Below are 24,189 nucleotides of genomic sequence, written 5' to 3' on the forward strand. Positions count from 1 at the left end.
AAAACAAACAGGATTAAATTATTTTACCCATGCCCAAGGGAAGTGGCCAGTGTCCATTGGAGTACCTGGGGAAGAACTCAAGGCCTCTGCTCAGGCAGCTGTGTGTAGGATGTGAGCCAGTGGCCAAGGGGTAGCTCCCATGGGAAGAGGACCTGAGAGGAAGCGGAGGCCTCCGTGCTGCTTGTCCAAAATCCTTACATGCACATGCTTATGGTCTCTGTGTTTCTGACGTGACAGATCTAATAAGAGGTCACAGATTCCAGAGGCCAGACCAAGTGGCTGAATGGCTGAGTTAAAAGGTACCACTTTGACAGTGTCTTGCAAGCCTTGGGAGGCATTTGGGTCCCTCTATTAAACACTCGACGGAAGAGTGAGCATATTCACTGGGAAAAGATAAGTCCACACAGCCTGTTATTGGAAATGACAGATCCTGCCTTTTTAATTAGGGGGTGGCAATGAAACATCTCCACTCACACAGGGGGGCTTTGGCTGAACTCGGGGTCTGGGCAAAGGAGGGCCTTTCTGCTGGTGAACCTGTGTGCCTGACGGAGGGGGTCTCTTCCTCTGCTGGTGCTCACGGGTACGGTGGCTTGGAGGCAAGGGACGATGGCCAGGTGGAGGGGGAGCTTGGGACGCCGCTGGAATCTGTGCTGCTGCGGCTGGGGTTGAGTGTGGCTTGGGGCCTCTTTCCACAGTGCTCGGTCTGGAAGCTTTTATCTCCAGCTCTTCATCTGCAACGGCAAGACATTTTAAGAGCTCCTTCTGACGATTGGGAACAGATATAACACGGGTGTGCAAATGTGTGTGTGTGAGTATGTATGCGAGTCAGCGTGTATGTGTGTGCCAAGGGATAACCTCTGATGCCATTCCTCAGGCACCACTGTCTACTTTTCTTTTTTTGAGATCCCCCCCCCCTCTCATCAACTTATCAAGGCGGCCAGCTAGGCCCAGGGAATTCACCTGCCACTGCTCTAGGATTGCAAGCACCACCTTGCCCTTTTTATGTGGGTTCTGAGGATTCTACTTCAGTCCTCATGCTTGAAAAATAAGCGCTTTACTAATCGAGCTGCCTCCCCAGCCCCACGATGTTCAACCATTGAACACGCTTCATGTGATAGGCATCAAACCAGCTGCTTCAGGAGATGTGAAGAGAAAGGGGAAGTTACTCCCACCCTCTTCAAGTTCTGGGTATGTCAGGGGAGAGAGCAACATTGGCCATAGACACCCTGAGACCCCAGGCCTCTTTAGAACTCAAAAATATGACGGGAAGAGGACACGTGGGTGGAGAGCTTTGTGCCAACGCTCCAGAGTGTAGAGTGAGTATTGGATCTGGGAGTTCTAGCTGGATGCTGGCTAGAGATAATCAGCAAGATTGCTAAGCAACAACCCTCATGGCCTGAACCCACTGTAACCCAGTCCTGAGTGGTCATGAAGGACATCAGTGACTGTACATCTTCTGTGGAGTCTCTAAAGTAGGTGTGCCTTTTGTCCAATTCGATTGTCACACAAAGCCACATTCTAAGAAAGGAAACTGGAGTGCCCTCTAAGGGGCATTCTAGCCTTGAGAAATGGGCTAGCTCTTCCAAAATTCATAAGCAAGACCCATCTCTTGGGCTTTAGCGGGAAAGATGGTTCCTTTCCTCGCACATTGGGATTTTCTGCTATGTGTGGCTTCCATCCAGGAAGACAAGCCTGAAACTGTGTAGATCTCCTCACACTGTTTTTTAAACCACACAAGGAATCTGTTGGAACAGGCAGCTGCCAGAGGCCTGGAGGGCACTGCTGGCCTCCTTCAGGGCACATTTTCGGTATTCCAATCCCTGTACCTTGGCCTTCCTCAAGGAGCCAGGGGGAGCTTCTCTGCGGGGTAAATGAATGGTTGCTTGTACCCTTATAGAACACGTGTCTTGAAAAGCATATCTTTGCTTCGATAGGGGGCTGACACATGGACCCCAGGGGATACACTGGTTACTGTAAATGCATTGTGAGTACAAAGCCTCAAAGTCAAACAAGGTGGTTTTTACACCTGAGTGACCCGTGTGCTCTAAGCACATACACAAAAAGACACCCAAAAGACAGAATATGTCCTTTATGCCATGTTAGGTGCCCTGGAAGTGCCTGTAGTCATGTTTGGAGGGGTATAGGTGAGACTTTGACCCTAATCTCGAGTTCCAGACACAGACCGGTAGGTGGCCCTTCATCCACAGTGGCAAGTTCCTGTGGCTCTCTACTGGCTCTTCTGCTTGGTGGCATTTTTTTTTCTCCTGTGCTTTCTCGAATGCTCTCTGTGTTAGGCCCATTGCTACGCTGCAGTAATGACTCAGGCAGCAATACTGTCTTCAGTGAGTGACAGAGCCAGACCGCACATCGCATTGTCTTCCTCCATCAAGGGGGCGGGGTGGGGGGCACCAGAAGGTGCCAAGAACCACGTGAGAAATGCGAGGGTGAGAGGTGTGACCCGATGCCTTTACACTGAGTCGGGCAACGAGCTGACTCTGAGGAAGTTTTACACTTGGCATGGCCTATGCCACCCACCTGTTAAGAGCAGGACTGTAGGGCCCCAGGACAACCTCTCCAGCAAGGTCCACCACTGCCTAAATATCTGTTCCAGGAGCCTTTCCGTTCTTTTTCTTTCTTGTAAGCCTGTCTCTGTGATGGCTCAGCTCGGGTTATAGATGCGGGTGAGGAAAAAACCAGGCCCGTAGATGTCCAATTTAAAGAGGAGTTATGTAAGAACAAGATAAAACTGCCTAAAAATTCAAGTGCTAGGTGTCTTGCTTCAGCCTCGTCATGCTTCGGTCTATGGGCTGTAGGATCTGAGGTGATAAGCTAGCTTCTTCAAGTGTGCATGTGTCTACCTTTAAGATCATGAAGAGGGTCATAGGAGTACATCGAAAAAACTGAACTTGGTCCCTGGAACAGGCCACTTTATTCATGTGAGCTATTGTCATATTTCTATTCCCAGTCTGGTGGTGGCAGAGGTTGCCATGTCTAGGGTGACCCCTGAGGTCCACCTTGGGGGAATGCGTCTGACCCCTGGGCAGTGAGAATGGGCCTTGTAGGGAGGGATGGAGACATTATAAATAAGGAAGCCAACATCAAGGGCTCTGCAAGCCACTAAGCCATACTGATGGAGACCTGGGAACGATGAGAGACATGAAAGGTGCAGAGAGAATGATGTCCCCAGCCCCAGGTGGGGGAAGTGGTGCATGAGATGACAGATGAGGATGCTGGCCTGGAGAGAGGACGAGGGCAACACTGAGAAATGAGTTGTGAAGAAGGTAAGCCAAACCTACAGGGCTCGGGGCCAGGAGCCAGCATGATGGGATGTGGGCAGACCCTGCCCATAGGCTGTGCTGGAAGTCAGTATTTGAACATCACTGGGCCTATTCTAGGTGGAGACCTGCAGGGATGGGACCCAGCCCTGTGTGAGTCTGAGGTTTCTCAGGACCCCAGGGACACACCCACCCACTAGCATGTCCAACTAAAGGCTGTCCTTACCCCAGCATCCGCAGTAACACCTGAACATAGTCCCTGACATATTGTCCTTTGGGTGGTCAGCCCCCTGCTTAGGATCTGACCGTAACTGGTTTCTGCTCTGTAGGCTGCAGGACGAGTCTGAGTCAAGGAGACCATACTCCCAGCCTGAGAGCATCACTTCCTGGACAGCCAGACCAGGAACCAAGAGTCCTGATTTGGGCTTTTATTTTCTTGCAGTGCTGGGAATCAAATTTAGGACCTCTCACACTGAGCACTCTATTCTGACCCACCTTAGGTGCCTCCTGACTGGAGATGGTTTCATCCGTATTCCTAAGAGCTTGGCCCTGGGCGCACCTTTGATGCATCCAAGGCCAAGACGTTTGTTCACAAACATGGGATTTGAGTGGAAATCTCTCTATGCTCATGAACGTTTGTGGACCATTCAGGGATCTTCCACACTAGCCTTTCACCAAAGCAGCTTCACGTGGTGGATTCTGGGAAGGTATACAGCCTGGCTTCAGCTTCTCAAAGGTCCTTTGATGTTACCACTGAGAACTGTAACAGAGCCACCCAGAACCTCTGGTTCCAACCCTGCCGTCCTGATTCTAACTATCCCTTTCTTACCTTCGCAGACTCAAGGAGGGACGTTCCCGTTTGGGGATTTCACTGCAGCCTACGGTGATAAAGAAGTGGGTGTGCTTACCTTTTCTCCTCCGGTTCAATTTTTTCCTCTTGCAGATACAGAAAATAAACAACGCCCCAAAGAGCACCAAAAGGAGTCCTCCTGCACCGGCCCCAATTATGACATAGAGGGGCAGACCTTTCTCTGCAAGAAGAAAATATGGCTAAGGGAAGGGTCTTGGGCAGAGTGGTCCCTTTGTTGCTATGGCCCAGGCCCCGGCCTCCTACATCAAACAGATGAAAGAGTTCCACGGGGTTTTCCGGCTCCTCGAGGCTGAGCTTCTTGGGCTTGGAGTGCTACTTAAGTCTGCAAGGGCTGAGGAGCCATCCCTGCTCACCTCACCCCATCCCCCACTGAGGAAAAGAGCATCCAAGTTCTTCCTCCCAAGCTCCTCCTGGGTTCAGGAAAGCCGCCTAGATACTCAGTGGTTAGCAGTGGCATATGAGGTTCTGATCCCTTCATCTGGCAGAACAGGGAGGAAATAACAGAGAGGAAAACAGAGCCACGGTTGCTCAGGGCAATGGGCTTAGTTTAACTCTTCCAGGTAAGAGCTGTGTGACCTTTGGCAAGACGCCCCACTTCTCTGAGTCTGTTTCCTTCTTTGTAAAATGGAAACAGTGCACCTTACATCACAGAGTAGCTGTCGGAAGTCAGATCAGATAATGGATGGAAAAGTGCTTTTGTAAACTGTAAAACAACACCTAGGTGAGGTCTTGCTCTTGCTGTACTCTCTGCCCTGGGGTTTTCTGGTAGCTGTCTCCTAGGAGCGGGGCTAAACCATCTGCTCTTTGTGAATCAATAGCAGTTAGAGAGGGGACCTGGAGCAGTGGGCGCAAAGGACCTAGGGAGAAGGAACGGGAGCTGAGCCCAGCTTCACAGAGGCCAAAGATGGTTAACACTCATGACCAGGGCAAGCTGGAGTTCCACCAAGCAGGGTTGAGGGTCAAAGCGAGCTGTTGATGCTGGCTACCTCCTTCCCTCCAGTCTTCCCCTCACCCAGTCCTTGCCTGTGAGCTGAGACCCTCTCTGGGCACTGTCTGGGCAGGGGCATCCCTCCGCATGCCCTGAAGCTGCTTCAAGGATGAATTCAGGGGCCTTCAGGCCCCGTTGGCTTTCCAAGGGCCTAGAATGCCTGAGTCAACTCCCAGGTGTGAGCAAGGTGGACAGACAAGGCATCCTGTCCAAGGTGAATCTCCGACAGATCCTCCCTACAGTTCTGTCCTCCACCCCTTCCCCCAGACACTCTTGGAAAGCAGGCACGCCTGCCACACAGTATGGTTTATCCATTGCAGCACTCTGGGTGCCTGGTGGTGTTTCTGGTGGGGACATCAGTAGCTGTAGCTCTGTCATAAGCCCTTGCAGAGGCTCATTCCAACTACCCTGCCCATCATTCCTCTTGGACACGCTGTGCCTGTTTATGTGAGAGAGCACTACTCCAGGGCCAGCTGCTTCCTCCACCTGGGACTGCAGCACACACTCACTTTATCCGAGCCTACAGTTAGGCCCCTGCCTGCCTTGGTCTTTAGAATGGGAGGAATCTTTCAGATCCCCTCTTTTTCCTTCATGGCCATTCCTGGGTCCAGCTTCAGCTGCTCTGCACTACAGATCAAGGGAGCTGCATGGTCCCCTGCTCCCAAACCTTACATTCTTGCCTTCCAAGGCCTCGCCCTCTTTGATAAATACTTATTTTTATTCTGAAGAGATCTAGTTACATGAAATATGAAGCATGAGGTTGCCAGATAAAATACGAGACAGCCAGTTAAATTTGAATTTCAAATAAACAATGAATAATTTCTAGGATCAATAGATGGGACTGCTTTTTGTCGGTTCACTGACTAAGTCTGGTGTCTCTAATAGAGGGCCTTTTGAAAGACGAAAAACATTTTGGAGTCAAGGAGAGGCAGCTTTGCTCCGCCCCCATACCTTTATGATTGGGAAATGGAGGGTGGGGGCAGGGAGGTAGAAGAGGGAGACCCCATACCCCATGAACCTAGGGCGCAGGGGGTAATAAAATCCTTCTCCATCTGTGCCTTCAGTCTCTCTCTCTCTCTCTCTCTCTCTCTCTCTCTCTCTCTCTCTCTCTCTCTCTCACACACACACACACACACACACACACACACACACACACGATGTTTCACTGCCGTCTGACCCCTGTGAGCACATGTGAGCTGCACTCATATCTCTAAGTGACGCACAGGAGTAACAGAGATTACGTTCTAAAGGGCTGTCACTTCTCTCTGGGACACTGTCTCTTGCTTTCAGATTGCTCTAAGAACTTAGCCACCATGTTGTGAGGGAGCTCTAAGGCCCACTCGAGTGAGGCAGGGTGGGTCTCAGGGCTTCCTTCCCACTCAGTACTCCCATGTCAGAGCTACTTTTCTCTGTGCAGCATACGAAGCCCACTGAGGGGAGGGTATAACCTTCTGTTAGGGTCATACCAGCTAAAGTCAGGCCAACTGAAACATTCCAGACTGGAACATGGGCACTACGATAGCCTTCTTCTCCTCCTCAAATACTGCTTGCTACTGGGTGCTGGGCGCAGTGATGTACATCTGTAATCCCAGCAAGAGACTAAGGCAGGAGCATTGCTACAAGTTGGAAGCCAGCCTAGGCTAGCTACTTAGCAAGACTCTCCCCTAAAAACAAAGCAAACTGAAACAAAAACAAAGACAAATTCTTTCTGGGAGCTCCAGGCTCTGTAGATCAATCTGGCCTTTGGCCTTGAGGGCTGACTTCAGCCACTGCAGAGCAGAACTGGTCTCTGGGTGGCAGGAAGGGTGTGCCTCTCTATTCTCCAGTTCTGCTCATCCCCTGCCCTGCCTCCCAGGCTTTCGGAAACCTTGCTCTGCATCAGGTGCCCAACGCGTCAGAATCCACACCAGCTAGCAGGGCACCTTGGGCTAGTCAGAGTCCCCCCTGCAAAAAGCCTTCTTCAACCCTGCAATCCTTTCTTTTGGAGGAGGCTCCTTGCCTGCCTGAAGTGGTCACATCTGTGAGTGGACTGCCAAAATGGGTAACCAGGAGAACTACCTCCCCAAAAGGTTCCAGGGAGAAAAAAGTGTCTTTTCACTTCCGATCCTGTGCCAGATTGGCCTCCCAGCCCAGGGTCTGTGGTGCTGTAGGCCGGCAGGCTACCCCTGTGCATGTGGGCCATCCCGCACCCCTACCTTACCCCCACCCCGCCCCCACCTCCCCCTGCCCGCTTCACTCCGTACCTGAACAGTTGACAACTTCTGTCTTAGATTCCTTGCTGACCCCATTCATCACCTCACACTTGAATGGTGCTCTCAGGTTGGTCCACTGGTAACTCATGCTCTTCTGGTGGAGGCTTTTGAGAAGTTTCTTTCCTTGATACAGCTTTAGTTCGAAATCTGTCCCTTCCGAGACCTCACAGGTCAGGGTTGTATTGGGGCACTCCCAAGAGATCACTGGCTTTGAGACCATCTCTAAAAGAAAGATCCGATTTCTGTTAGGCAAAGTTTGGAGAATGTTTTTTTAAGACCAGATCTCACTCTGTAGACCAGTTTGGCTTAGACGTCATCTTCCTTCTGCCTCTACCTCCTGAGAGCTGGGATTGTGGAGCCATACTCCCATGTACAATGACCAGGTTTTGTTTGTTTCTTTAATCTTAATAAATACGCCTATTAAAATTAAATTGGTTTGGGACCAGGCAAGTTCAAAAGTCCTAGTCTTGTTTTTATTTTTGTTTTTAGTTTGTTTTTAAAAAATATTTATTTATTTGTTTATTTATTTATTTAATGTATAAGTGCTCTATCTGCATGTACACCTACATGCTAGAAGAGGGCATCAGATCACATTTTAGATGGTTGTGAATCTTACATGTGGTTGATTGCTGACAACTGAAGTCAGGACCTCTGAAAGAGCAGCTAGTGCTCTTAACCACTGAGCCATCTCTCCAGCCCTGGTTTGTTTTGTTTTTGTTTTGTTTTGTTTTGTTTGTTTTGTTTTCAGACAACACTTCAACATAGCTCAGGCTGGTCTCAAACTCAGTAGGTGAGGATGCTCTTGAAGCTCTGCTGCTCCCACCTCTGCCTCCAGGTGCTGGGATACAGCTATGTGCCAGCACGCCAGGTATCATGCAGTGCTATGGATCAAACCCAGGTTTTCCTGCACGGTAGGCAAGCATCCTAACAACTAAGCTACATTATATTTGAAGTTCTTTTGAAATTAATTATATTTAATTGAGATAGAGCATCTTGAGCAAAATCATTTCTGGTAGAGCTCATAGGATGCGAGTTAAGTGGGCATGGCTACACGTGTTTACACGGTATTGGTGCCCCTCTGCGGGTTTTTTTTTCCACGTGGTGGGGGAGGGGCATCGTTGGGTTCTAACAGCAAGGCTCATGTTTGTCTCCCCTTTTGTAGATGAGCTCTTCAAAGCTATTTGACCTGCAACGCCTAGCTTTGGAGTAACCATTAAATATGACGAGTCAGGGCCTGCAGAGTTGGCTCAGCAGTTGAGAGCACTTGCGGCTCTTCCAGAGGACCAGAGTTGGGTTCCCAGAACCTATGCTGTGAATCTCATTATTGCCTAACTCCAGGAGAGCTGGCTTCTATCAGTACCTGCACACGTGTGGTAGACACACACACACACACACACACACACATACACACACACACACACACACACACACACACACACACACATACATAAACACACATACACAGGGAGGAGAAGATAAAATTAATTCTTAAAAATATGTCAGTCCAGAAGAAGAACCCCAACAAAGGACTTCCAAGTCCACAAGTATAGGTGAGGTGAGTCCACAGCCCTCATCTTGGAGAAATGACTACATGAGAGGGCTGTGGCCTTAGCTAGTTGCTGCCCAACAGTGTCCTGAGAGCAGAGGCCCAGGCCAGCATGGGAGTGTCTACGAAGCCAAAACTTCTTTTACCAGCTTTTACCAGAGTAAAAGCACCAGCAGGGAGCCAGGAAGACCTCTGTTATTCCCGGCCCCAAGGTTCTGAGTTCATTTGTGGCCTTGAAGGACCTCGTCTTTCAGAAGCAGGGAAATTACTCCCTACCTGTCTCAAACCAGACAACCTGTGGCCAAGTCCTGAACACGTCACCAGAGCGGGCTCTCAGGTTCACACTGCGAACTCCACACCCCTCCTGCTTAGCATGGGGGGGGGGGAGCACCCCTGCCCTTGGCCTTAGTGAGATCAGACCCAGTGCCCAGCTCCCCACTCTCCACCTGAAGACCTGGATTCATCCCGCAGGGCAACAGGGAATTTTTCCGATTTCCCCTCTCTTTAGCTTTCTAAAGAAAGCTTTCTTTGTCTTCCCCACAGGCCTCCCTAGTCTAATTCCATTTCCGCCCAACATACAAACATGCAGAAATGCAGTTTCCTTTCCATCCTGAGGTTCTATGTATCTCAGAATAAAGAGATAATGGACTCATCACTGTCCAACAGAGCAGCATGTAGTCTCGGAGTTGCCTGGCGGAGACCGCCTGTCCTTATAGAGTTGAAAAACCTTCTTCGTAGGAAGTTCCAATTATTTCAAGAAATACTGATCAAATTTTAAAAGGCTTTAAAGGCAGTTGGAGATCACCTACAGTTCTGTTACTTGGGATTATTAACACTTTGATGCATATCTTTATCGGATATTTTCTATGCATAAATCCATAATTTTTTTTCCAAAGTAAAACTGGATTATGTACATCAAGGTCAGAAAGTTGAGCTAAGGGTTGAACCCATAACCTCAGGCATTAAGGCAAAAGCTCTATCACTGCACTAAGTCCCCAGCCCCTGGATCATGTGACTTCATAACCCACCTTTAGTCTTTTACTCTGAAACTGTACCATTATGGTCCCTTTTCATGGGCAGTAAATGTACATCTCTGTCAACATTTTTTTTTTTCAAGACAGGGTTTCTCTGTGTAGCCCTGGCTGTCCTGGAACTCACTCTGTAAACCAGGCTGTCCTCGAACTCAGAAATCCGCCTGCCTCTGCCCCTCAAGTGCTGGGATTAAAGGCATGAGCCACCACTGCCTGGCTCTCTGTCAACTTTTTAAGTGGTGATCTTGATTAAGTTGCTAAAGCACTAGCTTTCAAATGCACTCCTGTATTTTACTCATACGAACACAGTAACGAGCAACCTTCTGTAGATAGTCTCGGTGTAAAATGGCTTTCTGAAAGTGGCCTGGACTGCTTGAGGGAGGTTCTCCTAGATATGACTTTTTCCCCCACCCCTTTGGTTTTTCAAGACAGTTTCTTTGTGTAGCCCTGGCTGTCCTAGAACTTGCTCTGTAGAACAGGCTGGCCCCTAACTCACAGAGATCTGCATGCCTTTGCCTCTCAAGAGCTGGGATTAAAGGCATGGACCACCACTCCCTGGCTAGATATGACTTCTTAATCTTGGGCTTCTAGGATTCTCTCCTCCACAGGAGTCTAGGGACCCTGGACTGTTCTGTCAGCTTCCTTTTAAGGGAAGGTAAGATGTAGGAACACATAGGTCACCTGTCGTACTCACAACTCACCACACCCCTCATTGGATGTTATAGGCCTCATGAGCATCCTAATAGGTGCAGCTGAAATGGTCCAAAATCTGTCCAGCCAGAACTTAATACCACACATGGAAAGTCTCATGCCGTGAGACCTTGTTTCCTACACAATACTATTTAAAATATTGTTTTAAATTGTCTTGAATAGTGCATATGAAGTATATATAAGCACGGATGAATGTTGTATTTACATTTAGGTCTCATCTCCAAGATATAGCATACACACACACATACAGAAATATTTTGAAATCTTCCAAAAGCCCCAAATCCTAAACACTTCTAATCCCAAACTCATTAAGTAAGTGATATATAACCTGCACTGGGTAATCAGGTTTGGGGTCAGAGGACAATTTTCCAATGCTGCGTAATATAGTCATATATAATGCGGACAGGCCCTCAAGTTGAGTCAGCACACTGTGTGACATTGGCATTTGCATATAGTGAAGCCACTGCTTTTAGTCTAAGGGGTATGGGTTTCCTTCTAGGGGGTAAGGAAGATGTTGCCTATGGTGATAACCACATAATTCTGTGACTATGCAGAACGCTCTTGAACGGCGCATGGCAAACGGGCCAACTGTGCAGAGTGTGAACTATAAACCAATGAGCTTGCTCGGGAGGGGGTATCAGCATCCTTGTCAAGGGAAGGCCTGGGCTGGAGTTCTCACTTTGTTCCTGTCAAACAGGACATGGTCACTTCTGACCAGTCCTGTTTCATTATAGATGGATAAAAGCTTGTAATTCTGAGTTCTCAGGATTGCCAAAGAAAAGCAGGTTAGCAAGCTCCTGACTTCTCTCCAGTAGCCATGATCACCCCAAAATAAAGGTGGCAGTGATAGAGCACATGAATAGGCTTCTATAGAGGGCTCAATACCGTATCACAACAGGACCCTAGAGTTGCACGGTCTGCGGTCACGACTCTGGCCATTCTCGATGCCCACAATGAGTGGTCGTCCTCATTCCCACCCCGTTTCTGGAACATTCTCTCTAGATAAAGTTACAGGATTAGGGTCTAGAAAGGGTCATGCACAGAGGAGCTACCAGTGGGCCCTGGAGAGGGGTTGGTGTTAGGCCTCGGGGCTGAGTACAGGGCAGGAAAGACACCCACAGGTGGGCTGAGGGGAGCCCTTTCTCTAGTGACATTTCCTCTGTGAACTCAGAATGTTTGTGTGTTCCCTGAATGGCTGATCTATGCTGGACAAGGCATTCTCAGCTTTCTCCGTAAGCCAAGGGCAGGCTTTCTCCTCTCACTCATCGGCGTAAGCTGCCTTCTTGTCCCTGGACTTTCAACTTCAGTGGCATCCCATGCTTTGTTCTCTTATTTCTCACCCACCCAAGCTTCCTTTACTTCCTCCTCACACCCACACCCGGCATGTTTGCATCCCTTCTCATCTTTCAGGCATCCTTTACTCCAGGCCAGTGGCTATCAATGACAACTGCTAACTAGAAGCACTTGGAACGCTATAGATCCCACTGCTGCACAGACTCCATGCCAGGAGCCTGGGGGTTAGTCACTTCTTATTGCTCTCTTGCTGGCTTTTATGTGCTACCAAGATTAAGACCACCTGCTTGGCCTCATTTGATTGACGATAGAGGCTTCCTGGCTAGTCTTCTCATGTTGCTCTTCAGTATCATGCCCTCTCAGTACACAAAGCAAAGACAGAGTCGCACCTTGGGTGTTTAGTTCAGGGACCAGCAAAATTGCCATCCACCTTCACTGTGTTGATGTGGAGAAGACTAAACAGAGAAGCTGTTGGTCCTTTGTCTCAGTATCTCCAACCCTATTTTGCCCTCTAACTCCTTCAGAGCAGCCTGGCTTGAACTTAGCTCTCTCCAGACAAGAGACTCACTGCTCCTAGGCATCCTCTGACATCCTGTCTGGCTACAACTTCATCAGTCACGAAGGATGACCACCTTTCTTTCCTCTGCTAACCTGTCTTCTTTCTGATTGATGCCCATCTGTAACCTGGGAGTCTTTACATAGCCCCACGGTCACCCAAAGAGAGAATGAAAGAGAGACGGGCCTGAGGGCCACCCTTACCCACTAGAGTCTTCATTGTGGGCCACACAAGAAGTGTTGGACTGGAATGCTACAGAAACCCTGCTCTCCAACTTGTTACATAGCACCCGTCCTACAATGAGAAACTTTAGGGAATGAAGACTTACCCAGAATCCTCAAGTCCAGGGACTTTTCCAGCTTAACCGTCCCATTTGTGAAATACACCACTACCTTATAGGTGTCACTGTCATTTCTCATCATCGGCTTCTTTATCTTCAGGGATCCGTTTGTTAAGACTTCAAATACTTCTGATTTAAAAACAGGCGTCTCCTTCCTTTTAAACTCTGCAACCAGGGTACTCCCCCTTTCCCATCGCACCTCATCAATATAATCATTCATTTCAAAGTTAGGGATGTTCAGGGTGACACCATGACCCAAGACACCCCAGATGATCCCATTGTCTCTGCAGTCTGCCCCTGTAAAAAAGGAAGGTGGTTTCTGAGGTCTTGGAAGGACAGAGAATCTCCCTCTTTGCGTCTCCTGTCTACTCCAAGGTCTCCAGAGGAGCTCCACACCCATGCTTACCTTTGCCGGAAAGGCTGAAGAGCAGAAAGAAACCACCCAGGAATTTACATCTCATCTTTAGAATTCTTTCCCCAGGGGTGACTCTGAGTTCTTCTTTCTGTCTGTGATGAGACTGGCAGAAGCCACACCCAGCAACCTGAACCACGTGCCTCTCATGCTGGCTGTTCACTGCAGGGAAGAAAACACACCCTCAGCCTAGCGAATGACCCAGGAGTTCGCTGCCCTCCTTAGCTAAAACAGGTGTCGGTGTCCTTTTAATCTTTACAAGACAGTTTAGGGACAGTTTAGGGTGTCGGCTTTTAGCACCCCACTGGAAGAAGAGGAACTGGGAGGCCAGTTGCCAGCGCTACCGTTTTGTAAACAAGGGCTTAAACACTCAGCTGTGCTGTCTTCAGTAGGACCAAGTAGACTCACTGGCAAATAGTCATAAGGGAATAGAATTCAGATATGTATATTTGGGAAGCATTGGGGGGTGTGGCCTTGTTGGAGGTGTATCACTGCGGGTGGGCTTAGAGGTCTTTAAAGCCCTTGGGTCCTGCTAGAGCTGTCTCTCTCTTTCTATCTCTCTCTCTCTGCCTCTCTCTTTCTCTCTCTCTCTTCCTTTCCCTCTGCCGCCCCTCTCTCTGTCTCCTGCTGTGGATAGGAATGTAAACTCCCAGCTACTGCTCCAGCATTATGCTTCATGCCTGCTGCCATACTCCCTGCCATGATGGTCATGGAACAGTAAGACCCCAATCAATTCTTTCTTCTGTAAATTGCCTTGGTCATGATGTTTTGTCACAGCCATTGAAAAGTAACTGAGACATGCACGCAATGCCTGAAGAGGCCAGAAGAGGCCAGAAGAGGCCATGGGATCTCCTGGAATTGGAATTACAGATGGTTGTGAGCTGCCTAGTGGGTACTAGGAATGGAACCTGGGTCTTCCGGAAGAGCAGCCAGTGCTCTTAAGTACCAAGACATCTCTCTTGTCCTAAGACTACTAAAAATAGTGAACAATCAAATTCAAAGTATCCAGGATGTTTAACACTATGGATCACTAGGGAGATGGAGAGACCAGGATAATCAGAACTGGGAGAGAGAAAAAGAAAAGAAAAAAAGAACAGGGTTTGTGATCTGGGAGAGGGTCAGGGATTCAAGGACTACTGTTCCTAAAAAGACAGCAGAGCGGTCACATGAGAAGAGATACAGGGAACATCCATTCTTTTGCTTCTTTAGAATTCAGTGGGGAAAGATCTTCAAAATCATGCTTTTTCCATTTAGGTACTTACAACAGTCAACAATGCATTACAGTTGAGTTAAAACATTAATTCTGGGGGGGGGTATCCCAGTGTAATAAGACTTAACAGGAAACATAAAAAGATTTCTATTCTTGAGTATAGAAAGTCTTCATATATATATATATATATATATATGTGCATATATATATACACATATATAGGAATATATATACATATATATATTGCACAATTCAGAAATAGTAAAGATGGACATTATAGGTCATATAAAAATCTAGAATCTATGCATGTACAAAGGGATAACAAAACATGTGAGAAGTCATGCCAAGATATTTGCAATATGTGAAAACCGTTACCATCTAAGATGTGAGCATCCTTCCTTGTCCTCCCTTTGGGTTGCTGAGGATGGAAGCTTGAACATGTTAGTGCTTTAACACTGAGCTACATCCGCAGTCAAAGGTATAAGTAGTTATCCATCACTAACAAAAAGACTTTAAAAATAGAAAAAAAAATTGACTTATCAAAGAAATACTGTGTGTGTATGTTAGTGCACATGTATGTGTGTGCGTGTGTGCGTGTGTGTGTGTGTGCGCGTGTGTGTGTGTGCCTGTGTGTGTGTACATGTGTATCACCCCAACCTGGATCACACTGCTTTTAAAATGAAATCCGTGTTTGCATAAAGGATGCTAAGACATCCCGTTCTGAGAAAGAGTCAGCATGCGCGTCTCTGCTGCTAAGTTCTAGTCACTGGCCACCTGGCTGCCAGTCATGGAAAGAAGAAGCACACACCGGCTTCTGCTTTGAGCCAGTTGTTGACTCTTCTCACTCTCCGGTAGTTCCCGTGGTCTTGGAGAGCCGCGCCCTCCTCCCCTGATTTGCAAGGCTAACTCTGTTCACTTCACATCCACTTCAGTTCTGAATAATGAGCCAGCTTCAAAGGAAGACCATTTAGGAAGAGGGACAGGTCTGATTCTGTAAGATGTAGAACTTTCCTATGTAAAAAAAAAAAAAAATTATAACCAGGCAGTGGTGGCGCACGCCTTTGATCCCAGCACTTGGGAGGCAGAGGCAGGCGGATTTCTGAGTTCGAGGCCAGCCTGGTCTACAGAGTGAGTTCTAGGACAGCCAGGGCTACACAGAGAAACCCTGTCTCAAAAAAAAAAAAAAAAAAATATATATATATATATATATATAAATTGAAAGACTACGTAATAAAAGAGGCAAATTACTGATGAGACCCATGACAAAAGTTAATACCCTTAAAATTAATTTTTTATAAAAATTAGGAAAAAAATAGACAGCTGTAAGATGGATCAAGGTTCTTAAAAGAATGATTCACAAAGGGAGAGGTCCAATGAGATGACAAATCTGTGAAAAGGCAGTTGATAGTACAAGTAAAGTTGATAGTAAAAGGTAGTCATAGTAAAGAGACATCGCCTTGACAAAGATACAGGATTCATTTAGAAAGTGAAAGTAGAGCTGCTGTTACAGTTCAGAGGACAGAGAGGTGGCTCGGTAATGTGGGGAAATGGCTCCACAGTTAAGAGCTCTGGCTGCACTTCCAGAGGTCCTGGGTTCGATTCCCAGCACCTACATGACAACACAACCTGTAACTCCAGTTCCAGGTAATCCAACACTGGAACAGGTAGTGCACATGGTCACAGGCATGCAGGTAAAATAGTTATACGCATAAAATAAAAGAACAAACTTAAAGGGGGTAGCCTGTGCAAAGAAGGACTCAGTTACAAGCCGTTGGCATATTTGTCTTTATTATTTTATTGGGTTCTTATATTTCTACCTCCCTTCCAACACTTGTTCTGCCTTGATCTCTCCCAACCCCACCCCCAATACTAGGTAGGAGAGAAAGGTTAGAGGGGAAAGGGACATTGACTTCTTTAGACTACTTCCTGATGATTAGAGGTGTTGAGCTTCTTGGGGCAAGTCCAATCTTCATCGTTGTAAGGACATCTCCAATTTCTTCTTGTCTCTTGTTCACAACCACTTAACAAACCCTAAAAACAGCAACCAGGAGCAGCCTCCTCTTCCTCCTCCTCCTCCTCCTCCTCCTCCTCCTCCTCCTCTTCCTCCTCCAGGGCCCCTCTTGCCCCTCCCAGGGCTCTCGCATTTATTCCCTCTCCAGAGTCCCCAGAATTAAACTATCTGCAGCTGGCAAGAATCGCACTCCTGCTGGAGCATGAGACAATCACAGCTAATGATGGTGGACAAACCGGAGCCGCCCCATATCCCACACCTGGGATTAAAAACAAAAACCTATTCACATAACATACGGGATTTAAATATCCAGACATACGTGGATCTTTTAAAGAAACCAAAATTTTCACTACAACAAGCCACCCAATGGGCAGGGTAGAACTTAGCCTCATCTACTACCTTAGCATCAGGAAAACGAAGGGAGGTTAAGGCTCTCAAATCAGACAGCCGGCCCAGCCAGGTCCAGTCCCAAGGAGACCCAGACAAACACAGTACTTGGAGGAGTGGGAGGTGTGTTTGCAGACTAGGTCAGTCCGAAGGAGTGCAGAGTTCCGAGACCAGAGTTCCCAGACCTCCCCTTCCTGCCTTCCAGGTAGAGGAAAAAGAAACATCTTTCACATGTAGATATTTCTTTTATACATGCTCATTTCCCTTTTAAAGGAAACCTTGTACCCTATTTGTGGACCTTTGTCTCTGCTTGTCCCTAACAGCATTTAGCATAAAATAATCTGCATTCCAGAGAGGGACAATTTGGGGTGGCATATTTTGGTATCCTTTATGACAAAAAAAAAAACACATAAGCTCATCTTATTTCATAAAAAGACACGGGGTGTCCTTAGAGAGGAGTCTCTGTGTTAGGGGACAGTGGCTTCTGTTCTGCTTGTTGCTGCTTCTTTTAATACTCTTCCTTGGACAGGCATTGCTTTTGACTGATTGAGTATTCATCCTAAGTATGGCCCATTCCTTCTTACAGCTCCAAGGTTGCAGCCTCTGCCTCTGGCTGTGTGGGTTTGCAGGGCACACGGCTGGAAGATTCTTCCTCTGGCTTCTCCTTACACATGCCCTACTGTCCAAGGCTGATCTGATCTCTCTCCACTCCATTTTCTTGCTCAGACTGAGGCTCCTGGGAGGTAGACTACCAGGAAGAGAAGATGAAATGGAGGAGGAGAGAGAACGCATTCCTAGGGGTCTCGGCTGAGTTCCCCGTAGTACGAAGGCATCCAACTCCACTTCCTTCACTCTGAGACAAGGGAGAACCAGCCAAGGCTCAGGTCGCGCTGACATTGTGACGGAGACAATGTTTCTAAATTCATAACCTACTGGATTGCTTGAACTGTGGGATTTTAGAGGAACTCAAGAGAAAAATCTGGTCTTTGCTTGGCCACTCAGTTGAGGGTTCTAAATCCGGGGCATTTCTGGATTGTATCTGCCTTGTTGGGTCAGGCCATTTTTATCTGGCTTTCAGTCCCTGGAAGCTGGGCTCTAAACTCCTGCTTCCTCCTGTCCTAAGGCTAACACTGAGTGCAGCTTCCCAAGCTTCCTAAGAGGGGCTCCTGTCTCTACCTCCAGCCAAGCTCTGGTCACACTTTTGCACTCAGGCAAAAACCCAAACCAGGAGCCAAGCACGTAACATTGTTTACTAAAAACTTGCATTCACCATGGCTTCTGTGATTATCAGTCCAGGAAGCCACACTGCCTGCCTGCTTGTGGCCAGGTTTTTGTTGATGTTCAGCTTGGTCATATCTGGCTGGCCACATCTGTCAGCAGCCACAGCTGCATCCCATTCATGGGGACGGTTGTTGCCAGGCAATGTGTTTGGGTGTGTTTGGTCAGCAACATCCAGCAACTTCCTGTGACAGGTGAGGAGCTCTTTCTCCATGGATCACCTCCTGCCTGCAGATTTGCCCTCCGCCTAGCTTGCTTCCCTGAGGAAAACCAATGGCGCTTCCCTTCCCTCCTTCCTTTTCCTCCTCCTCTACCCGGAGGCTACTTCAGGTTCCGAGGCTAGAGTCACCAAGCCTGGAAGTCCCCTCAGGGTAAATGTCTCTCTGCAAGGACAGATTTGTCTATCTTCAGCTGAATAGGCAGTCATGTGATGATAGTGAACACTCCCTCCCCTCCCCATCATTCACTACATGTGCTACTCCAGACTCCCGTGTGTGTGTGTGTATGTGTGTGTGTGTGTGTGTGTGTGTGTGTGTGTGTGTGTCCTTGAGCCTCCCTTCCTCCAGCTCATTGTGAGGGTCAGATGAGGTAACATGTCCCACAGTGTCTAGACCCTAAGATAGCCTTGATGTTTGTCAGCTTTCCCCTTGTGCCTGTGTTCCTGGTGGAGAGGCCAGTAGTCCCTTTATATAGGTGATACATCCCCAAAATCCCCACTGGATCTGGGAACAGCTGACCTTGCACATGCCATAATTAATTTTTGGAATTCAAGTTTTGTTTACAAATTAGTTACCATAGGAGATTAATAAGGACTAATGGTAACATTGAGCAATTATGGCAATAAGCTATGAGAACAGTTATGGAAAAATATATAAATTCATTACTTCTGGAAGTTTCCATGTAAGGTTTTTGAACTGTGTTGGAGCTCAGGTAACTGAAGCTGTGAAGAGGGAAACCCCAGATAAGCAGAGGTCAGGGGATGGTGTGGAAATGGGGGAGACTGAGCTCTTCATCCGGATCCAACCTAGCTCCTTAAGTAACCAGGAAACTTTAAAGACTACTTGGAGCCGGGAAGTGGTGTCACACGCCTTTAATCCCAGCACTTGGGAGGCAGAGGCAGGCGGATTTCTGAGTTCGAGGCCAGCCTGATCTACAGAGTTCCAGGACAGCCAGGGTTACACAGAGAAACTCTGTCTCAAAAAAAAAACAAAAAAACCAAACCAAACCAAACAAAACAAAACAAACAAAAAAGACTACTTGGGTATGTGTAACTTCTCTTTGCTTCTTGTTTCCTCCTGGTGATATCTCAGGATGGCTCAGCTGTAAGGCCAGCAGAGCCTGTGAGTTTGTGAGCCGAAAGCCCAAGACATGGATGACACGGAGACACAGGGTGTTTCTCAACAGCCAACTTGGGAGCTGCTCACGGGGGAGGCGCTACTGCTTTCTGGGTAGAGGGAAGTAGGCTGAAGCTTCTGCCTGAAGGGAAGGAGATGCTGGCACTGGCTAGCCAAGGTGACCACAGTGACCAGGCTGCTGGAAGTCCATGCAGATCTTCAGTGAACAGCAGGAGCCCAAAATACCGGCTGCAGGAGCTGCAGAACAGAGTGGCTTCTTGAATCGGTGGCGTGCCGGGATCGAAGTTAGAAGATGCAGGCTCGGTGGATGGGTTTTCACATTTCCTGCCTGCTGTCTCTGATTCTGGAAGCAACCTCTCTGTGCCTCTGTTTCCTCATAATTAAAGCGCTGAGGTGAGAGAAGGAGGAAACAGTTCTGCCTGCTTCATTTGTCTCTGAAGATTATGGCAATGACCAGGTGAGGTCACTACAGCTGGATGCACACTCGTGATGCAGCACCCAGAGAGCAGAGCTGCAGGCTACACAGAGATTCCCTGTCTCAAAAGCAAACATCAGAAGGCCGCCTGCTTGTATGTGATCCTCAAAGAACTAAATAAAGTATTCAATTAAAAATGAAACAAAACAATTTTTTAAAAAAGATAACAAGCCAGGCAGTGGTGGTGCATACCTTTGATCTCAGCACTTGGGAGGCAGAGGCAGGTGGATTTCTGAGTTCGAGGCCAGTCTGGTCTACAAAGTGAGTTCCAGGATAGCCAGGGCTATACAGAGAAACCCTGTCTTGAAAAATACCAGCCCCCCCTCAGCCCCCTCCCAAAACCAACCAACCAACCAAACAAACAAAAAACCCACCAATAACAGTAACAACAAAAAAAATCACCAGAAATTGCCAAACAATACAGTGAGGTTAAGGACAAGAAAGAAAAAAAGGTTTCACCCAGAGGCCCACCCACAGCATGGCCTGCCGCCCACTGCATGGCATGTGTGATGCAGGGCAGCCTGATGTAAGCCTGCCCAGCCACCTGAGATCATGGTAAAGTCTGGGCCAGTGCTGTGCTGCACTGAGGGCCAAGTCTGGCTCTATGGCCATGCAGCAGTAGGGAGCTATGTTGATGTTGGTGGCTCCTATTTCTACCACCAAAGGCCATGTGGACATCCATGGTCCGTGTTGATGTCTAAGGGCTCTGCAGAGCTGGTAAACCCTGTACCTTGCCTGGGCAGCACAATAGAACTGGCCCTGGTGTGTGTGTGTGTGTGTGTGTGTGTGTGTGTGTGTGTGTGTGTGTGTGTGGTGTGTATGTGTGGTGTGTGTGTGTGTGATGTGTGTGTGGTATGTGTGTGTGGTGTGTATGTATGTGTGTGTGTGGTGTGTGTGTGATGTGTGTGTGATGTGTGTGTGTGTGGTATGTGTGTGTGTGTGGTGTGTGTGTATGTGGGGTGTGTGATGTGTGTGTGATGTGTGTGTGGTGTGTGTGTGGTGTGTGTGTATGTGTGTGTGATGTGTGTGATGTGTGTGTGTGTGGGGGGTGTGTGTATGTGTGTGTGTGGTGTGTGTGTGGTGTGTGTGTATGTGTGTGTGTGGTATGTGTGTGTGATGTGTGTGTGTGTGGTATGTGTGTGTGTATGTGGGGTGTGTGTGTGGTGTGTGTATGTGTGTGTGTATGTGTGTGTGTGGTATGTGTGTGTGTGCTGTGTGTGTATGTGTGTGTGTGGTATGTGTGTGTGTGCTGTGTGTGTATGTGTGTGTGTGGTGTGTATGTGTGATGTGTGTGTGTGTGGTATGTGTGTGTGTGTGGTGTGTGTGGTGTGTGTGTGGTGTGTGGTGTGTGTGTGTGTGTGTGTGTGTGTGTGTGCGTGCACGCTTGATTCCCTCCACTCACCACCTCCCTCAGGGCATGAGCACTGGAGAGCTGGCCCCACTCCTCACCAGCCATGCCTTTGGGTGAGCTAGCTTAGCCCGGGCAGTTCTGGAGAGCTGGTGGACTCACTAGCTCAGCTACCCCCCCCCAGGCTCAGACTTGCATTCAGAACTTTGAGTTGACCTACCCCAAAATCTACCTCATCTATGAACTGCTGAAGCGTGAGAAAGGGCAGGTCCTGCAGATCCAAAGCTGCGGGATCTCCATGAAACAGGGCAACAACAGGATATCCTAGAAGAGTCCTGGTGAGGATCCAGTATTGATAGAGTAGCAGAAGCCAGAGGCCTTGAACCAGACCCGTGACTCAGGCAATGAACATTTGCAAGTGAAGCAGATTGGGAAAAGGGGTATATTGTGTGACAGACACACTGACGCACTACAGCTTCCACAACCAGATGCGGGTTTTTTGGTTTGGTTGGATTTTGTTATTGTTTGTTTTGTTTTGTTTTTTATTTTTATTTTGGAGAGAGGTTGCAAGGGTGGTGACAGGGAGATGAGTGGGACTGAGGTCAGAGATGTGACATTCACAAAGAGTCAATAAAGTTTTTTAAAAAAAAAAAAAGGAGCGAAAACCGCCAGAGGTCAGCGAGTCAGTCACTCGAGAGGGAAGTAGCTGGGTTTGGCTCGGCTCCGCAGTGGCCTGATTCCACAGCAGGGGAGAAGGCGGTGAGCTGGGCACAAATCTCCAGCAACCACAATCCTTCTAGCCTGTTCCAGCGGCTTTCAGGACCGCTTTGTTGCAAAAGACCTTCGGGCTAAGACCCTGTCTCCTGCTGCCACCATCTGGCAACAACCTGAATTGCACCCTTGCTAAATTTCCTTGCCGGGAGTTAAAACACTCAAACTTGTGTTTGAATTGTGGTTTTCAGTCTACTCACCCCTCCCTTTAAAAAGCACGTTTTTGCTGGCTATGGTGGCACATGCACAATCCCAGCACTTTCAGGTTGGAACAAGAGGATTACTACTGTGAAGACATCCTGAGCTATACAGCAAGACAAGACCTTGTTATTAAAAAAAATCTGACCACTGGCAAAATATCAACATCCCTGTTCTTGGGAAACAGGAAGTAAACAGGAAGATCAGGAGTTTGGTCCCAGCCTTTGCTAAACAGTTTTATAGATAAAGAAGACCTTTAACTTGGAAACGCTACGTGCATTGTGCAGTAACACAGCAAGGAGGCCTGTCCTGGCTCTGCTTTCTGTTTCTGAGATCTATGTTCTCTCCAGTCTCAAGGGAGTATGCATTCATCCCCCCTCCCTTTTTTTTATTTTGGTTTTTCAAGACAGGGTTTCTCTGTGTAGCCCTGGCTCTCCTGGAACTCACTCTGTAGACCAGGCTGGCCTCCAACTTAGAAATCCACCTGCCTCTGCCTCCCAAGTGCTGGGATCAAAGGTGTACGCCACCACTGCCTGGCCATCCTACCGCTCTTAGAACTAGTTCTCAACAACCAGTATATAAACCAACCAGTATCCACAGAGTTCCCAGGGACTAAAGCACCAACCAAAGAGTACACATGGAGGGACCCATGGCTGCAGCTGCATATGTAACAGAGGATGGCCTTGTCAGTTATCAATGGGAGGCCCTTGGTCCTGTGAAGGCTCGGTGCCCCACTGTAGGGGAATGCCAGGACCAGGAAGTGGAAGTGGGTGAGTTGGTGAGCAGGAGGAGGAGAGGGAGGGGATAGGGAGTTTTTGGAGGGAAAACCAGGAAAGGGGATAACATTTGAAATGTAAATAAAGAAAATATTTTTTTTAAAAAAAAAAGAACTAGTTCTCAAAATCAACAGAATCCAACCACCTGATATGTCCCCCAACCCCTGCACCCCATTCCACACACTCCTCATACCTGTACCTACCGCAGCTGGCTACAAGCCAGAAGTGGAAGAGACACCAAGGCACACACATCCTCCTGCTTTCCAGATTGAGGACAGAGGTGAGGCAGGCACCCAGGGACCTGGTGTCTGTGAGGATTGTGACCAGTGGACCTAGACAGATACAATACTGAAGCTGAGAGAGCTGTGCCTGAGCCAGCTCCAGGCGTCCTAGGCAAAGGAGCCCCGTGGAAGAGAGGGATACACACTCAACGGAGGAGAGCCAGGCAAGCTGGAGAGAGAGTCTGAAGGCGGGTCCAGGAAATCATGTGCTTCTTTCCAACGGATGAGAAGCCTTCATTGTTTACATCTTTCACCAGGACATTTGGCAAACATTTTTAGAGCTAAGCACACCATCGTGCTGTACGATAACAGTTATCGTGGCATGATGTTCTTTTTATTTTTGCAGTGAATATTTACTGACCACCTAGTATTCTTGTGCCTGACTCTTCTAGACCGCTGGGAAGTAACCCAACCAATATTTGAATTCACATTCTAGTGGGGGCTTGTAATAAGCAATATGAATTAGCATTGTATTTAGTGACAGGCTTTCAGGAGAAGAGTGAGGAAGGCGGGAGACCACGTTGGGTACATCTTCAGACCAAAGAAGAATCCATCCTTGCTGAGTAGTGCAGATAAGAGTGGAGGGAGGGATCAGAAAGCAACAGAGGGACCGGCAGGTGGAAGAGGAGGACTCACGAGAGGCCTTGTTCTTGACAGGGGCAGCTCAGAGGGGATTTCTGTGGAGTCCAGTTCTTTCTATATGGTTTAACTATGAAAAGAAAAGTGGGCTCACAGTCATCTAAGCCTGGAGACCTAACAGAGTTGCAGGAAGTGCAGGGGTCATGGGCTGGGAAACGTGGCTTTTGGAAGACACACTGATCACA

At 48.0% G+C, this 24,189-nt stretch overlaps 1 protein-coding gene across 1 annotated transcript; it reads right to left on the minus strand.

Annotated features, from left to right (window-relative positions):
- Positions 1–411: 411 nt before the first annotated feature.
- Positions 412–23,514, minus strand: Cd2 (CD2 molecule). Its single transcript, XM_031374987.1, has 6 exons — positions 23,288–23,514; positions 13,270–13,437; positions 12,852–13,160; positions 7,378–7,608; positions 4,184–4,306; positions 412–731 (listed from the first exon to the last, which is right to left on the minus strand). The coding sequence occupies exons 1-6, from the start codon at positions 23,334–23,336 to the stop codon at positions 439–441; spliced, it is 1,173 nt and encodes a 390-aa protein (XP_031230847.1). The 5' UTR covers positions 23,337–23,514; the 3' UTR covers positions 412–438.
- Between the last annotated feature and the right edge of the window lie 675 nt (positions 23,515–24,189).

Source organism: Mastomys coucha, unplaced genomic scaffold (assembly GCF_008632895.1).
Source record: "Mastomys coucha isolate ucsf_1 unplaced genomic scaffold, UCSF_Mcou_1 pScaffold16, whole genome shotgun sequence".
Classification (NCBI taxonomy): Eukaryota; Metazoa; Chordata; class Mammalia; order Rodentia; family Muridae; genus Mastomys; species Mastomys coucha.

What these genes read in the sequence shown, in the direction of transcription:
- Cd2 (XM_031374987.1), bottom strand. Translation starts at nt 23,336, where the DNA reads ATGTGTGTGCCTTGGTGTCTCTTCCACTTCTGGCTTGTAGCCAGCTGC. An exon ending in CTTCAGCCTTTCCGGCAAAG is followed by an intron (nt 13,161 to 13,269) that starts GTAAGCATGGGT and finishes CCTTTTTTACAG; the next exon opens with GGGCAGACTGCAGAGACAAT. An exon ending in ATTGAACCGGAGGAGAAAAG is followed by an intron (nt 732 to 4,183) that starts GTAAGCACACCC and finishes TTGCCGTTGCAG; the next exon opens with ATGAAGAGCTGGAGATAAAA.